At 50.7% G+C, this 17,024-nt stretch overlaps 7 protein-coding genes across 7 annotated transcripts; 3 read left to right on the forward strand and 4 right to left on the reverse strand.

The window, feature by feature from the left end:
* Positions 1–125: 125 nt before the first annotated feature.
* On the reverse strand, positions 126–1,662 carry CI109_100578 (uncharacterized protein; the record flags this gene model as incomplete). The annotated part of the gene is made up of 11 exons (XM_032004661.1): positions 126–146; positions 203–288; positions 353–385; positions 464–794; positions 959–1,023; positions 1,083–1,135; positions 1,208–1,252; positions 1,309–1,327; positions 1,425–1,438; positions 1,514–1,570; positions 1,643–1,662. 11 exons carry the CDS (start codon positions 1,660–1,662, stop codon positions 126–128), a joined length of 744 nt encoding a protein of 247 aa, XP_031861139.1.
* Positions 1,663–1,939: 277 nt separating this feature from the next.
* Positions 1,940–4,348, reverse strand: CI109_100579 (uncharacterized protein; the record flags this gene model as incomplete). The annotated part of the gene is made up of 8 exons (XM_032004660.1): positions 1,940–2,611; positions 2,667–2,814; positions 2,869–3,263; positions 3,318–3,467; positions 3,522–3,665; positions 3,734–3,985; positions 4,052–4,217; positions 4,275–4,348. The coding sequence occupies 8 exons, from the start codon at positions 4,346–4,348 to the stop codon at positions 1,940–1,942; spliced, it is 2,001 nt and encodes a 666-aa protein (XP_031861138.1).
* A 396-nt stretch (positions 4,349–4,744) lies between these two features.
* CI109_100580 (uncharacterized protein) lies at positions 4,745–6,908 on the forward strand (the record flags this gene model as incomplete). Its single annotated transcript, XM_032004659.1, has 3 exons — positions 4,745–5,179; positions 5,241–5,803; positions 5,855–6,908. 3 exons carry the CDS (start codon positions 4,745–4,747, stop codon positions 6,906–6,908), a joined length of 2,052 nt encoding a protein of 683 aa, XP_031861137.1.
* Positions 6,909–7,174: 266 nt separating this feature from the next.
* Positions 7,175–8,788, reverse strand: CI109_100581 (uncharacterized protein; the record flags this gene model as incomplete). Its single annotated transcript, XM_032004658.1, has 5 exons — positions 7,175–8,251; positions 8,322–8,432; positions 8,490–8,520; positions 8,615–8,670; positions 8,762–8,788. The coding sequence occupies 5 exons, from the start codon at positions 8,786–8,788 to the stop codon at positions 7,175–7,177; spliced, it is 1,302 nt and encodes a 433-aa protein (XP_031861136.1).
* Positions 8,789–9,206: 418 nt separating this feature from the next.
* CI109_100582 (5-aminolevulinic acid synthase) lies at positions 9,207–11,245 on the reverse strand (the record flags this gene model as incomplete). Its single annotated transcript, XM_032004657.1, has 4 exons — positions 9,207–10,488; positions 10,545–10,691; positions 10,749–10,915; positions 11,018–11,245. The coding sequence occupies 4 exons, from the start codon at positions 11,243–11,245 to the stop codon at positions 9,207–9,209; spliced, it is 1,824 nt and encodes a 607-aa protein (XP_031861135.1).
* A 617-nt stretch (positions 11,246–11,862) lies between these two features.
* CI109_100583 (uncharacterized protein) lies at positions 11,863–14,669 on the forward strand (the record flags this gene model as incomplete). The annotated part of the gene is made up of 7 exons (XM_032004656.1): positions 11,863–12,361; positions 12,415–12,787; positions 12,849–13,250; positions 13,309–13,616; positions 13,671–14,173; positions 14,239–14,468; positions 14,537–14,669. 7 exons carry the CDS (start codon positions 11,863–11,865, stop codon positions 14,667–14,669), a joined length of 2,448 nt encoding a protein of 815 aa, XP_031861134.1.
* Positions 14,670–15,217: 548 nt separating this feature from the next.
* CI109_100584 (uncharacterized protein) lies at positions 15,218–16,530 on the forward strand (the record flags this gene model as incomplete). Its single annotated transcript, XM_065966814.1, has 7 exons — positions 15,218–15,331; positions 15,395–15,475; positions 15,530–15,626; positions 15,695–15,735; positions 15,797–16,178; positions 16,306–16,376; positions 16,435–16,530. 7 exons carry the CDS (start codon positions 15,218–15,220, stop codon positions 16,528–16,530), a joined length of 882 nt encoding a protein of 293 aa, XP_065822886.1.
* Between the last annotated feature and the right edge of the window lie 494 nt (positions 16,531–17,024).

A 17,024-nucleotide genomic window follows, 5' to 3' on the forward strand; every position in this document is an offset into this window, starting at 1 on the left:
GAATGGGATGTGGACAGTCTTGTGCACTCGAAGTTGATGTTGCATGCAAATTTGAGTCCCATGATCCCCTGACGTAAAGACGCTTCGACATAGTGAGATTCAACGTTCCGTTGCGGAAAAGATTATTACCATAGACCACCGCCGGACTGTCCACAGAACTACGTCAGCTGTCGATATTGTCCAGACTTATTGTATAACTCACACTCTGGGGAGCTTGCTTCTTCTTGCCGACCGAGGCTCGACTTGCTTCGCGGTCCGCTTCTGTCTCCTCGTCGTGGCTTCCGAAGACTGCGCATGAGGGATGGGTCAGCACAACACGTTCCGTGGTGAGAGAGGACCCATCGTCACTTACGAGCAGCACCGATAGAGGAAGCGCCTCCTGGGACTATAGATATATCTGGTCAGCTATACCGGTGTTGAAGGATACTTTGCACGAGGACGGTGTGAGCTGCACGGTACGTACCATCTCTAACCTTTCTAGAAGGCTTGAACCCCGCTGGCGGGTTATTGACCTTTATAGGCCTTTCAGGCTCTTCCTCAATCTTCGCACTACCCTCTGCGTCCCTCTCAACGTGGACTTTCAACCTCTCCAACCTCTCCACCTCGACATCCACACCGGGTCCACCATCTCGAGGAGGAGCGAGAGACAGAGCATCTTCTTCTTCGTATTCTTCGCCGAAGAGGTGGATGTTGTCTTTTCCACCGGGAGCTTCACGGACTTTACGAGAAGGACGGGGGACGGTTGATTTGGAAGAGGGGACAGAGGATTCGGTGGTCGGGTCGGCTATCTCGGCCTGGTCGATATAGAGTCTGTCAGCTTCAGACCATGTATGAACAGATCTCCGCACCGCATCCCGTGCCAGTGGGTAGAAGACAAAGGGAAAGCAGAGTGAGGAAGGAAAGGCGGTACAGAGTGTATGACAAAGATCATAGTTTGATTTGGGAAGGCCCAACTCACCTCGACCAGATCCGCAACAGCAGCATCCGTAGCAGCCTGAGACAACCTTCCGAAAGTCGCATACTCTACAAAAACGTCGATGCATTTCAGCTGTTGTCCCATGTGAGAGGGATATGCAGCTCACTTGGAAGTTTCTGGATTTCGGAAAAGTTCTGATTGACAGTGATGTCCGCGGACCTGTACGATGAGAGACATGTCAGTCTGCGATTGCTCAATACCGTGGCTATCGAGCGTAGACACTGGACTGACTTAAGGAATTCGAGTAGAGATCGTTTGGAGAAGACGATCTTGTCACTGGTAGGGCAGAGTATCAGCTTATTTCAGCCTGTGATCGTTGATACGAAGCTCACTTGTCCCAATGCATCATGCCTGTTTGGCGACCGATCAGAATTCAGATAGGGTGGAGTCGAGATCAGCTATCACTAGGGTACGATACCACAAATCGGTAGCTGAGACAACTACTCACCGATTGTGGAACCCCTAATATCAGAAGGAAATATCATCAGCTCGACGCAGAACGCTAGGTTGAGGGGTGGGCCTTTGCGCTTTACTCACCAAGACTTGGGTTGATCCATATCGAATGGATGAATTGGGGTGAAGGTGCTGGGTGTGCTATAAATTCACGAAGTGATATGAGCTCCTCAGCTTATGTCGGCTCCAGCATTCGGAATGCTGATTACTTACTCGTTCTTTTCGGCTGACATCGTGAAGGGCTGATATCGTTGTATGTTAGAGTGATAGGTATGAAAAGGAATGTAAAGTGTTGAATAACAAGTCAGTCACTCGTATGCTCTGCTCGCTCTGACCGCCGCGTCGTTCATCCGTGGACGGACCATTCCGCGTTGTGGCGGATCTGTTTCAGGGGTTGATTTCTTTCTTTCTTTCTCATATCGCTTAGACTCTAATACTACCACGCTGGCATTCTCGCACAACCCCGTATGAAAGCATTACAATAATACATCTTCAAACGTGTTCCAGTCTCTATCTCCAGATCCTAGCACCTTTGGCGGCTGCTTTTGGCCCTAATCCATCCGCTTTACTCAAATCCACCTTTCTTTGCGAAGCCCCCAACGCCGACGAAGTGGATGATCTCATACCTGTAGTTGTCGTAGCTCGTAATGCGCCTGATGGTGCCGGTGTAGCTCCCTTACTCGAGGACAATGAAGAAGTCGCGCTACCCCCTGACGATCTGCTCTTGCTCAATGTTGAGGTCTTGAGTCCATCTACCCTTTCTTTACCCTTTTTACTAGGCGAAGCTGCATTCGTGCGTCTTCCGCCTTCCGCACCTAGAACACTTCCAGCACTCGGACGCTCCTTCTCATGGACAGCCCCACCTTCTCTGCCTTTTTGACGGACAGCTTTCTCCAAGACCAAGCGGGATAGCGGGGTCTTCATGCTCTTCCGTCTTCCGCCAGCGGTGTGATGTTTGGGTGTTCGTGCCTTTGGTGGCTGCAATGGCGAGAGAGGCGATGGAGAGTGAGGTAGATGCTTGTGCCAAGCCAGATTTGATGGCCCTGGCTCGTTTGAAGAATGGTCGTCTTCGGATGCTGGACGGGAGATGAGGTTCGCGTCCGGAGGGGTCGGTGGTATGAATGCAAGTACGGCTGCCTCGTCTGCTCTTCGTCTTTCTTCCAGGAATGTCTGCCGTTCAGCCTGAGCCGTATACATCAGCATTCATTTGTGCTGAACAGAGCTGCTTGACACCCACCTCGAATCTCTGTTGCTCGTGACTCAGCCTCACTGTTTCCTCGGCCAGCCTTCTCCTTTCATCTTCAAACGCTTTCCTCTGCTTATGGAGAGTGTGCTGCACAACATTGTCATCGACCTCCTCTTCGAGCTCGGCAGCTCGGGACATTCTGTTCCGAGTGATCAGCTCATCTTTTTAGTTGTATACGAGATGTTGAGCTCACCTCTGTTCCATTTGCAGCCTCGACATCTCCTCGACCAGTTTCTTCGCCTCTTCTTCTCTAGCCTGCGCACAGATGACCTCGACCTCCAAATCTTTCACCCTGTCCTCAAGATCTCTCTGTCGTTTCTCCTGTTCCCTCTCCACTCTTTTCTGCTCTTCGACCTCTTCCGGAGTGGGCTGATGAGTCTCGTTGGTTGCTCCAGCGACAACCTTTGGTACGCCTTCGGTGATCTTCGCTCGGACTTCAGCGATGAGAGATTGTAATCTCGCATTGGCGAGTGAAGGATGTGATGTCGACGAGGCGGAATGATAGGTGTTCGTGTGAGATGAACCGAGTTGACGGGTGGACACATTGACGGTCGAGAAAAATTGCGAATGCATGAGACGAGGAGGAGCCTAGGGGGAACATCAGTATTCATACCCCAGTTCACGAACATGTTGAGGACGTACATCCTGTCCTTGCGCCGCAGCGAGAGCCTCCCGAAGGCCATTTCCTGTCGACACCACAACATGTCTGAAAGCTTCTGTTTCTTCCTGCAGACTTTCCCGGATGTCCGAAAGGTCTCTGAGCGTTTGTTCGAGAAGTGGAGATTGAGTAGCCTGGAGACATAATTCAGCTTCTAATCGTGGAGTCAGGTAGATGGCGCCACTTACTGCTACTGGTTGTATGCCTCCAGAAGGGATAGGGTTTAGCAACATCAATCCTTGAGGCTTTGCCATAATAGTCTGATCGTTGCTGATCTTGGCGAGTTGTGCCAACGACTTGTCCATCTTCATCTGTATCTTCTTGTTCTCGTGCTGAGCGATCAAGCATGCATATTAGCTTTCTCTCGATCTGATTACATATCCGTCCGGTTACAACTTACCCCTGCGGCTACTCTGACCCCCTCCAAGGCTTTCCTTCCTCTGCCCACTTCCTCCCGCAGCTCTTTTGTCTTCGCTTCTTCCAGATGCAATCTTCTTTCCACTTCTGTGCATCGCGCTTTCCACCCAGCTGTATCTGACTCGAGTTTGACTGTTGTTGATTTCAGATTGACATTGGTCTTCTGGAGCCGTTCGCATTCGTACTGCAAGGTTCGATGTCGCCCAGCCAGAGTATCAAGTGTATTCAGATTGCTCTGTAAAATGTATGATTAGTATATGAGCCCGTGTAAGTAACTATTTGTTTTCGGAAATGTACATACCACACTAGCGCCCAATAATTCAAAGAGCACACCAACCACCTCGTTATAGTCTTTCTCGCTTAACGCTTGCAGCCTCAACGGTCGCTTCGCCCACCCATGAGTGATCAACTGGCTGTTGATGGTTGATAGCTCGGCAGTCAAAAGGGTAGAGGAGTCTCCATCTGGCCTGTTATGTTGATGGTGTCAGCTAAGCTCAGCCAACATTTGACAGTATCAGACTGACCCAGCATTATCATGTGAGGACACGGCACTTGCTCCAGCAGTTTGTACAGTCGCAGCGCTCTGCTCTGACTGCATCGTAATTGTCTTCCTAGACTCTACTATTTCGCGTTGTATATCGATCTTTGAGGTGGATGAGAGATGCAAGATTGATCACACAAACGTCAATCTTTGTTGCGAGGTAAAGTAACACGCGAGATGTTTGTTTACAAGTTGAAGTATACCTGACAAATTGCTTGATTGGGTAGAATTGTGAATTTGATTCCGTCGTCGGTGGCGGTGGCGAGAGAGAGAGAGTTGTTAGGCTTACTTACTCGTTCACTTCACTCCTCCACGTCATACAACCAGAAGAACGATAGACATTTCAATCGACAATCTTATTGACATCAAGTAATAGATAGACAACCCAGACACGCTCATAGAACAGATCGATCGCGAGCTGATCTTGTACAGCCCTGGAGGCTTTAGTCCACTATGCAAAGCGACGCACAACCTTTGCCTCATACAGGCGATTCCTCTCCCCTTCCGCCTACTTCACCATCACTAACCACGACTTTCCGACATCATCCTCAACCGGTTCCTACACCAACTGCCGAAAGACCTGAACTACGACATCGTCAATCTCCCCGACATTCTTATTCCAGGCTCGAGACAGACACCGATACGTCCGCATCCTTATCGACGATAAAGATCAGTATACATACCCCGTTCGGAGAGACCGATGGCTCGTCCCAGAGAAGAAAGGAAGGGTGGACCGTGACAAGATGGAAAACCGTCGAGGAGTTGAAGGACGATCTGGCAAATGGTACTTTGGAAGGTGCAGGAAATTGGGAAAGAGGAGGTATGAGATTGGTGTACCATGGTAGGATCGTAAGAGATCAAGAGAGGTTGGGTGACGTGGTTGGTAAAGTGAGTGATTAACGGACCGTGAAGTAAAGTGACAGGACACAGACTGACAGAAGTTGCTCAGATTGTCGACCCTACCCATGTTTACATATTTCATTTGGTCGCTCGTCGGGTGGGCTACATGACACCTCTACCTCGCTTTACAAATCCCATGGAATCAGCTGTTCCCTCGACCCAAGCTCCTCCCGCCCAATCTCTGCCGACAGCTGCGGCTAGTTCTAGCTCATCTTCATCTTCATCATCGGTATCCATCAACACACTTGCTCTGTATGACACAATCCACTATCTCCTCTTCACTGCTCGTCACCACCTCCTCGTATCCCTCGGCAACGAGCCTTTGAAATGGGACGATGTGGTGCCGAAACCTACCATACCAATGCATGAAGCGAGAGAAGCGATCATGTCCGTTGTCCGAACCTATGCGGATGAGAGGAATGCTCGAGAGGAGGGCTGGGAGGACTGGGAAGGAGCGTTCGAAGGTGATGAGGAAGAGGGATTGAAAGAGGTATGGGCGAAGCTGGGCGGAAGGGAAGGTGTGGAGAAGGAACTAAAGGTGTTGTGGGCAACTGGGCTGGGCCGCAATTGGACTGAGAAGGAGGATGGCGAGAAAGCAGAAGTGGAACTGGAGTGAGTTTTCTGAGGTGTTGAAGAGAAAAGGTATTGACTAATCGTTCTCAGCGGGATCACTTATTCCCTTCAACTGCCCAGGCTGAGAGATCAGACTCCGTCGCAACTGTCCCATTTGCTCCTATACCTTCGGATTACTACTCTCCTCCCGATGCTCAACCACGTCCTTGCTCAGTCCGAAGCTCAAGCCAATGTGATGCAAACTACCGCTGCCGCGCAACTCCCGACTCCTACGCAAGCACTACATCCGCGTAGAGTGATCTACCGTCGGACCTTCCGACTCACTATCCCTACCATCCCATTTTCCGTTTTGTCGACCATGTTTTTCTCGGCGCTCCGGGTGACTGCGATGATATGGATGTTGACGAGGGGTATGAAGTGGTCAGATACAAGGTTCTGGATCATCGCTGCTATGGCGGGGGGATGGTGGCTTGCCGAGACGGCCGGACAAATTGCAAGACATCGAAGGGAAGTGAGAGCGAGAAACCCAACACCGACTGTTGTACCTCCCGAAGCGAATGCTGGTGGCGGAGCCGCTGCGCCTGACAGTGTCAACCTCCCAGCTCAAGCTGCTCAAGCGCAAGTCCAAGCGCAAGCTCAGGCTTTTGCTCGTCGACCTAGACAATCATCCAACGCACTATTGACGACTTTGATACCTCATTTCCACCTAGATGTGGATTCTGCCCAACTACGACTTCCTCCGACGGACATCCGATCGCCGACCGCTCTTGCCCAACCGGCACGTCAACGACCACCGCGATGGCAGACCCAGCTTCTCTTGCCTGTGATATTGTGGTTCGTTACTCTGATCCCGGAATGGGAATCGATTCGCGCAAGAGCGATTCGACGGAGAGAGAGAGCTATGCGAGTGATCGTCGGAGAGCTTCAACAGTCTGATCAGGCCGAAGGGCAAGAGGCTACCGAGACCAGAACACCACCTGTTCTTCCAGAGGGATTGAGCGAGTCGGCTCGAAAGTACTACACCCGAGTTATGGAAAGAGGCGAAGGGATTGATTGGGAAGAGGAGAGAGAAGCGCAGCGAGCGATGGGAGTCGCAGATGAAGACGAGCCGGAGGGAGAGGGCATGAGGTTGAGGATGCTGTGAGTGGTGACCTCGTAGATCACGGAGCATGGGGAAGGATGAGAGTCATCCAAATTCTGTATGTAAAGTATTATAGAGTTGTGCATATACGATCTCGCATTTCGTCATACCTGAAGCATGTATCTCGGAATAGTCGACGATGTCGTGGTGTCAGGAGTCGCATGTGCGTGCAAGTGACAACATATACATTCATATTCACAGACCGAAATATCCTTATACTGAATCCGTTTCTAACCGGTCTCTCAATCAACCGGGTCTTGGTAGACAGATTACTGCTCAACAGCCGCTTCAATCTCCTTCTCCTCCTTATCTTCCAACTGTGTCTCGTTCTTCAAGTCGTCCAACAAGCCTTTCTCACTCTGTCTCACATCGGAGAATCCCTCGTCTACCTTTGTAGTGGTGGTAGTCGTCGACTTTGATTCTTCCTCCTTCTCCTTTTCGTTGAACAGCTGACTTTGAGCCTCCTCCTTCTGCTCCTTCTCGTCGGACAAATGAGTTTGAGCTTCTACCTTTTCCGCTTCCAAGATGTCTCGATCTTCTTTCTCCTCGAGAGCTGTTTCTTTGATATTCTGATCCAAGAGCTCTTTCTCGGTCTCTTTGACATCGGGTATGTCGTCTTCTGTTTTCCCTCCTTTCGATTTTTCATCCCCTCTCTTATCAGACTTTCTCCCTGTGGCCCTTGTCTCCTCGTCCTCGTCCTCCTTGTCTTCATTTAATCCCTTGACCAAGTCCTCCTTGTCATCGTCCCCCTTCAACTTCTTGTTCGCCGTATCTTCCGCTATAGCCGGACCGACCTTCTCCCTGACTTGTTCGACCAACGTCCCTTCCTTCTCTTTGACATAACCGGCATCGCTCGATCCGTTCAAAGCAGCTTTGACAAGTTCCGAACCTGTATCTTCACCTTTACCTCCCATCCCGCTTCCACCTGCACCTGCGCCGACTCGAGTTCCGAAAGTTGGGTCGACAGAACCGGACAAGGTATCATCGAGACCTTTACCGATACCCGCGCCACTACCTGGTATGGATTCGGCTCCTACTCTGGATCCGGAACCTGTAGTGGACTCGGACTTGGATTTGGGTTGTGGGTTTTTGTTGGCACTGACGTCAAGATCCGCAATCAGTTGATCGAGGTCTTTATCCGTCATTTCGTTCATCAACTTTTCCAACTCCACGTCTTGCATACTTCGTTGCGGGGCAGAACCGGCTCCGGCGCCGGCGCTGGAGCTCTTGTCGTCTGAAGTGGAACTGGACGGCTGAGTAGACGCAGGAGCGGAAAGGTCGAGGTCTTGTTTGAGGAATGTCTCAAGAGTCTGAGTCTCGACAGCGTCTTCAAAATCTTCCATTGTCTGCACGACGTGTAAACACCAATCAGCGGAAGTTCAGGCTATGAGAATGGTGGGTAGTAAGGATACGCACGCCGACCCATTCCCCGCCGACCAAGTATCCTGGTAATCCCACAACTACGCCTGGTGGCTTGGATCTCTGCCATCTCTTCTTCGCTTCTTCGTCCATGACGAGATCGTACTCCTACAAGCGGTCGCCGAATCAGCTCATAGCATCAATTTCGTAGAGTAAGCAGCATACCTCATATCGAATTTCGAGGGCTCGCAATGAGCTGTACATGGGAACAATCATCAGCTCAGCGCTCCGACCGGTACTCAGTTCCACCGGTGATAAGAAGAGACCCGGAGTAGTGTTTTCGCACTCACCTTCTGAGCAACTCGATGTACTTTCTTACTTTCGGAGCAGAGGTGAGACTCGTCACCTACTCATTGTGCGACAAAGTCAGCTTTCGATCGCTATGACGGCCAACACCCATCTCGGTGGCCGTAAGAAGAACGGGGAGATATACTCACATAGATAGTCACGAGAGGGGGCGCCATGTTGTCTCGGATGGGCTGTACTTTGTGTTTACTAATTGATTGAGTGGAACGTGCTATTGTTGTTGATTGGATGAAGCAACGAACGTAAATATGAACATGGAAGATGGATGAACAAACGAATAAACGCACGCACGCACGCACGCACGTCTTTGGCTTGGACTTAGGTGGTGTGGACGGTACGAGGTGGAGGCAGTGATTGAGGACGGAGCAACTTGTTATCATGGCGTAATCTCCACACAGTCGTCATAGTAATTATTATGCCACTAACGCTGAATAGACTAAACTCAAAAACAGTCAGAGAATGCAACTCGATTTCACACGACAACAGCACAAGCAGGCAATCAAGATGCATTGCAGTATAGAAGGACAGTGCAATGAAACTGAGATACCCTACTTGCTACTAGGACGTATATTGTCCTTAAGCGGAGATGCTCAGAGCAGGTCCGGCTTCGGCTCCAAGAAGATGAGTCAACCTCTTCTGGGCCACCTCGACGGCCTCATCCCTCACAACACCCTGGGCACCGCCTGCCAGCATGGTTGGGGCGGAACCATCCTCCAAACCAAGATGTTGGTCTTTCCAGACCGGCTCCACCTTGGGTGCATTCTCCATTCCCACACCTACACGACCACCAGCCGCCTTCCAGTCCTTGATACGCTTTAGGTTAAGCTTGTTGAACACCGCATCAATCGAGCTAACGAGATGGGCAATCTGCTCAGTGGTGTGACCGGGAGTAGGGGTGATTCGGAGTCGCTCTTCACCGACGGCAACGGTAGGGTAGTTGATCGACTGAACGTAAATCTTGTGCTTGGCGAGCAACATGTCGGAAGCCTCCTTGGCAAGGGCAGCATCGCCAACAAGCACAGGGATGATGTGACTAGGGTTGGGAACGACTGGGATGTCGAGCTCGTTCAACTGTCGCTTGACCTCTCGAGTATTGAGTTGCTGAAGTCGACGGTCACCCATGAACTCTCGTTGGTAGGCGATTGAAGCTTGGGCACCAGCAACAACGGCTGGGGGGAGAGAGGTTGTAAAGATAAATCCAGGGGCGTAAGATCGAACGACATCGACGAGATCGGACGATCCAGCAATGTATCCACCAACAACACCGTAAGCCTTTCCGAGAGTACCGGTGATGATGTCGATTCGGTCCATCACGCTGCCCTTAACAGGGTCAGAGGACTCCTTGGTGGCGATGTGCTCTTCGTAGTCGAGGTGCTCAGCAACACCGGCACCGTTAGGACCGTACATTCCGACGGCGTGAACTTCATCAAGGAAGGTGATCGCACCGTATTTGTCGGCAAGATCGCAGATTGTCTCGATCGGGGCGACACTTCCACACATGGAATAGACACTCTCGAAAGCGATGATCTTGGGTGTCTCCTTAGGGAGGGCCTGTAGCTTAGCTTCGAGATCGGCCATGTCATTATGCTTGAAGATGACCTTCTTTGCACCAGAGTGTCGAATACCTTGGATCATCGAAGCGTGGTTACTGGAATCGGAGAAGATGACGCAACCGGGTAATTTAGCGCCGATCGTGGCAAGACAGGCGTCGTTCGCGACGTAGCATGATGAGAATACCAGAGCTGCTTGCTTGCGATGAAGTGAGGCGAGCTCGTCTTCCAAAGACAGGTGTAAGGCACCATTACCAGCGATGTTTCGAGTACCACCAGCACCGGCTCCGTACCGATCGAGTGTACGTCTGAACGTGTGTCAGCATGCAGCGCGACATCGTCAAACATGGAGCATGCGACTCACTTCATCGTCTTGAGTACGACTGGGTTCTTGCTCATACCGAGATAATCGTTCGAACACCAAACGTCTACCTCATCCTTGGTGCTCGATGTGTGGGCGACTGGGAACTTGGCGGCGAGTCGGTTGATATTGTTGAAGTACCGGTAGGATCTGCAGGCAGCTTGTTAGAGAGGTGCAAAATGCGATCGGTGAAATGCAATCACTCACTTATCCTTGTGCTTCTTCTCCAACTCAGTTTCGTAAAAGTTTTGATAGTCAAAGACACCACTGGCCTTTGCATCGCGCTGAGCCTTGGTTGCGACGTCCTGAGCAGCCTTGGCGTGGGGGCACTTGGCTGCCTCGGCACTAGCGGGGTTGAAGGGCACATTCTTTTTCTATGAATCGGAAATCATTTCAGCGTGAGATCGGGATATTTTTCTGATTGTAGAGCGGCGGATCGACAGTTTCCCGCGCTTAAAATCGCCTCTAAAACTCACCTTGTGCATCTCTTCGACCTCCCTGGAGCCAGCAACACTAGCATATGACCTAGCAGCGGCCATACCGGCGAGCTTGGGACCCATCATGGGACAAGTCATCGCCTTGGCGGTGAGAGACGAGACATTGTGGTTGGTCGTGGTCGATGCGAGATTTCGGAGCGATCCAGCTGTGGCGTGACCCAAAAAGGGGCAAACTCCAGAGTATCTCAAGAGTGAAGTGACTTGCATCTTTGTTGTTGGAGGTGGTAAGCTGATCAGAGAGATGAGATAGGTTCAAAGACGTTGGTGACCCTAAAGAGGAGGAATCGGACGTGGAGGTGGAGAAAAGAGATGTGAATTGAGATCTTCGAGTTGAGTTGTAAAGTGTAAACTGTGAGTGTGTGTGTCTGTGTCTGGTGATCCCATTGCCCCCACCTCTTCCCCCTGAAAACGGAAAAACGCCGACCCAATCAAAGCCCGTTCAAAGCTAACTCGAGTCGATGCGCAACGTCACCCTCAATGCATAATACATACAGCTTCATCCTGGTCTGGCAGCAGCAATGTCACTGCCTCCTGCATGCATAAGAGCGATTTGCCTCTGGGACGATTTATGCATGGAAGCGAAAGACTGTCCACCACTATCCACTGTATGGTGTTGACTCCACCATCTCCTGCCCACGTTCTGTGGCAGTGTGTATCCCTTTACAACCACGTGACTTGATATTTCAGTCCAACCAGACAAAAGTCCATGTCCAATGTCCGTCCACCTGCAATCAATAGAGACATACATCGTGAGTATTGATCGTTATACAGTTTGTTGCGTTCACGATCTCTAGCAACCCAAAATTACATTGCAGCAACACACAATGCGAGTGGAACCCGCCTACATATCCATAGGCTCCAATCGGGCCTCGTCCAGCGCAGCTTCCACCTCGACCGGTACACTTGCTTTCGGAGCTGGAAAGTTCGTTGCTCTTTGGTCTACTCAGTCAACTTCAGCACCGTACATCCGCGCCACACTTCCAGGTCACAAAGGACAAGTGACGAGTCTCAAACTTCTTTCGGATAATAGAATCGTCAGCGGGGATGCTGTCGGAGAGGTGAGGGTGTGGAAGAGCACCGACGGAGAGGTCAGCTGGGAATGTGAAGTCAGTTGGGAAGCACACAAGGGAGCTTCGATCTCTGCTATTGGTGTAGTAGCAGGGAAGGGGGACGGGTTCATGGGTGACAAGATCTTCACTGGAGGCTCAGATGGTATTGTGAGACTCTGGAAAATTGGAGAGAAGGTGGAGGAGATCCAGAAGATCGATTTAAAAGGGAAATTACCGTTAGACCTGGAAGTTGGCTATCTTCCTGGGTCATCTGGTGAGTATCGTAGCCTCCCTCATCTAGCTGAAGACTAAATCTCGGTTTCACAGCACCGATTCTCGCCTTGGGCTGCACGGACCGTCGAATCCAGATGTACACATTACGAGATGGCCTATTCCACCATTCCCTATCTTTGGAGGGTCACGAAGATTGGATCCGATGTCTCTCCTTCACCTCATACCCTTCCGCTTCTTCCTCTTCGTCCAACACCGACTTGCTGCTCGCTTCTGGATCTCAAGATAATTTCATCCGACTATGGCGTGTTTCGCCTGTCGAGGCGGAAGCAGTGGTTCAGGAGGACGAGGGAAAGGCAGAAGGGTTGGATCTGCTTGATGAGTTCGAAAGGAAATTAGCGGGCGAAGCAGGTGGCAATGTACAGATCTCTACCAAGGCGCACGTCATCTCTGTCCAGGATGGAGAAAGGTGAGCTTCACGTCCTCCTAAGAGTTCGGGAACATCTTGCTAATCGATAACCTGCTACCAGATCTTTACGCTATAACATCACCCTCGAAGCTCTCCTTGTAGGCCACGAATCTGGTCTTACCAACGTGCACTGGTCTCCTCACACCCCTGCACCTATTCTTCTATCTTCCGCGAGCGACAACTCCTTGATCATCTGGGCTCCTTCAGAAACCTCAACGTCAACGGATGGTATCTGGGTCCCAGAACACAGATTTGGCGCTATTGGCGGTCGAGGACTATCATTCTACGGGGCTATATGGGGCAAGGACGGAAGAAGCGTCATGGCAGGAGGATGGAATGGTGGTTGGGAGATGTGGGCAGAGGAGGATGGTGTTTGGGAAGTGAAGAAAGGTCTGAATGGTCATTTCGGACCGGTTCAAAGCGTGACTTGGGATCACAGAGGGGAGTATCTCCTTTCCGTTGCGTGAGTAAATATTTCGCTTGTTCCACCAGGGAAATCACTGTTCTGATATGTTGTGCAGATCCGACCAAACATCCCGGATACACGCCGAATGTTCTCTTCCATCATCGTCCAAATCTACTTGGGCCGAAATCGCGCGTCCTCAGATTCACGGATACGACATGACGGACGTCTCCTTCATCACTCCACTTCGGTTCGTTAGCAGTGCCGATGAGAAGGTTGCACGAGTGTTCGATGCCCCGGAAGGCTTCGTTCAGAGTCTGGCCACTTTGGGTGTGACCAAGAGAGAAGATGTTGCAGAGGGGTCTAGTCGACCGAAGGGTGCTACTGTTCCGCCTTTAGGGCTGTCCAACAGGGCTTTGCAGAAAGGTAAGCTGCCAATTCCCACTTCGGCTTTCCAAGCTGACACTTTTCAACACTTAGCACCAGTCGCAGGAGACGCAGTCGAGAAGCAAGGCCAGAATGAAGCCATCATCTCCATCTCTCACACCCTTACGACCCTACCTACTGAAGAAGAACTGGCGACATCGACACTGTGGCCTGAAGTCGAAAAGGTCTACGGTCACGGCTACGAGCTTGTCTGCGTCGCGTCATCTCACGCTGGCGATGTCATCGCCACAGCTAGTAAAGCTACAAACGCCGAGCATGCCGTGGTTCGGGTGGTCTCGACCAGTAATTGGGAGCTGGTGGGAGAGCCCCTCAGTGGACACAGTTTGACGATCACCAGAATATGTTTCAGCAAGGATGATCAACGAATATTAACCAGTTCGAGGGATAGAGGATGGAGATTGTTTGGAAAGAAAGACAGTGGAGGGGGATATGAATTTCTGGCTGGGGAAGAGAAAGCACATGCTAGGATGGTTCTGGACTGTTGTTGGGCGGGTGACAGTGGAGACATGTTCGCTACTGCATCCAGAGATAAAACAGTGAGTCCAGTCATATTGCCTGCTACAATCTTTGGCCGTGAGGCTAATCAACTTGTTCGTAACAGGTCAAGCTGTGGCGAGCGGCTGTTGCAGACGGCTCGCAATGGAGTGCTGCCGCCACAATCAAGCTGACCGAAGCAGCAACAGCTATTGACGTAATATCAATGGGTGAAGCCAACGCGGCGGAGCAGCTACTGCTCGCCATCGGGACAGAGAGTGGAACTATCTCGATACACTCGGTATCGGCGAAATCGGACGTCGTAGAAACACGACCGCTGTCAACAATCGACCAGAGGTATGTTTTGCACGACCGAACACCATAACGATAAGGTAATAAGTGCTGATTCTTCGTCGTGCTGGCAGTGCCTCGCATGTGGATGACGTTAATCGACTTGCGTGGAGAAGAAACGCAGATGGAAAAATGAGCTTGGCAAGTTGTAGCGACGACAGGAGTGTGAGAGTGTTTGACATCTCGCTGGACGAGCGGGAGGCGTAGATCAGCATCGCTTTGGACATTATTGCCGCGATGCAGTTGATGATTGGCTTTCTAGAAGGGAAATCAGCATTACGTACTCTTGGTATCGCAAGATCTTGGTAACCATACGACTATGTCAGATCCCATTTGCGTGCCTTGCACTACAGGAAGATTGAATTCGCCGAGCATACCGGTTTGGACGATGAAAATGATGTGTTTCTGTTCTTCTTTTGTTCTGTGGATGTGAATCGCCTTTGCCAAGCTTGACTTACGAATCTTAGTCCTATGAGTTGATAGCGAGAACGCCGAAGAGTCGAGACATGTTGACTTTCTCAAACATGTCCCTTGGGAAGCTGCTCACTGCTGAGACTAACTTTGACGAAACGGCCACTCGGCTATAGATCGTGAGCGGTGCGGGCAGGGCTGGGGCTGGATTTGCATCTCCTTACCAGAACAACCGGGATGACGAAGTCGTATCTTTCCAAAAGGTGTATATAAGTGAACAGCTATAACTGATAGCATTTCCCCCTCTTGAAGAATCGCTCACCTGTACTGGAACTAACATCACAATGGCAATTCAACCTCATCCGCTTCCAACTCATCCAGAGAGCTCACCCTTCCTCAGTGATGGGTACAAGGATGTGATCTCCTATCTCCAAAAGATGGCAGCCGGTCCTATGCCTGTGAGTTATTATCTTCACTGCAGTATCGATGCACAGAATGGCTGAGTGTCGGTGTGTTCTTAGACTGCCTGGCAGGACAGGTGGCAATGGGAAATGCCTACGGTCCATCTAGTGTTACTCGAGATGATAGAGAGGACTTACCTCGTATGTCGTGCTTTTGTCGCTTCTCAAGTCCTGTCGTTCTCACCGCCTGCGTAGTACGCCACATGGGCTTCTGAGCAGAACGACCTGTTGAATTATCTTGGTTATGCCGAGGCGTGTTTCTTCCAAGTGTACAAACATCATGGCATGGAAGGTGAGTACCCGATATGAGCACCCCCGGGTCGTGTCATGTAATGGTGTCCGTCGCTGACCATTTCACAGAGGAATTCCTGTTCCCAGCGTTCACCGAGAAGACTGGCGAAGTAAGTTTAACTATCTTACCACAGCAGGCCGGTGTTTGTCGGCTGAATTCCGATGGAACAGGATCTGTGGCTTCGAAACGTCGAAGAGCATCACACGTTTGACAAAGCTTTAGACGCAACGTGGCTATACGTCCGACATCAACGAAGTCTCCTCACGACCATTCCATCACCCGTACCAGAACCCACCGACGAGTTCAAAGCTACCATCGATCTATCCGAATACCCCGATCTAGACTTTGATAAACCCTTCGATGCGGCCGCTTTTCGTCGTCATATCGATGGATTCATCATGCCTCTCGCAAAGCATCTAGGAGCGGAGATCGAGACTTTGAAACCTGAATTGATGGAGAGGATCGGGAAAGATGGGATGATCCAGATCAATAAAGGTGTAGAGGCGAGATTGAAAGCCTATGGTCCGGCCTGGTTTTTGTGTTCAGCAATCAGTGAGTACCATCTTCGGTCCTATCGAGCCTCCTCTGGGTCAGTCGCAGCCTAAGTTCCAGTTCCAACCCAAGCCCTTTGCCTGTCGAAGCGCTTCGGCCAACTGATGCGTGATTCTTACCTCTGTAGCGGCTTGCAATATGGAGCTCTGCAAACAGCTCATCCCACTTCCCTTTCTGGTCCGAAGAGTCCTAATCCCAGTGAGTAACCACTTGATTCTGGGCGATGAACAGGAATTGACCGCAGCGATTTGTACAGTTCGTTCTGGGACCAAAGTACAAGAGTTATTGGATGTATTCCGCGCATCCAGAGGTAAGTCTACCTTTCCCCATCCTCACAACTTCGAGAGATTAGTCGTCGATTGACTATTTGTGGCGGGGCCATAACAGAATCTGACTTGGGCGGGCACGGCGTGATTGTGATCGCGGCTTTGCTTCATGCAGAAGGAGTCGTACCGCAATGCTTGTACTAGAAGGTAATTGTGTGGAAGAATGTGTACTAGTATGCAAAGATCCGTGGTGCAGACGTTCCCGACTGTGCCAAGTGTGTCAAACGAGTGCAGAGTGGCACTGACATCTGTCACGTTCAGCGAAGAAGGTAGAGAGTTTGGTACAACTTCCCACCTCCAGTCACCGTCAGCATTACCAACGATTTGTACATGTACTGCACGGACAATAAGCAACAACACGCCCCTTTGTCAAATTAGCAAGGTACAGGCAACGACGGCAATGGAAAACGGGAAAGGGGGAAATGTTCACCAACAGGTATATGAATGGGGCGATTCACGTGATTTGGAGACTTGATGCTCCGAGTGGTTAAGGGGTGAGACTTGAATCGTATTAACACGT

This window comes from Kwoniella shandongensis, chromosome 1 (assembly GCF_008629635.2).
Source record: "Kwoniella shandongensis chromosome 1, complete sequence".
Classification (NCBI taxonomy): Eukaryota; Fungi; Basidiomycota; class Tremellomycetes; order Tremellales; family Cryptococcaceae; genus Kwoniella; species Kwoniella shandongensis.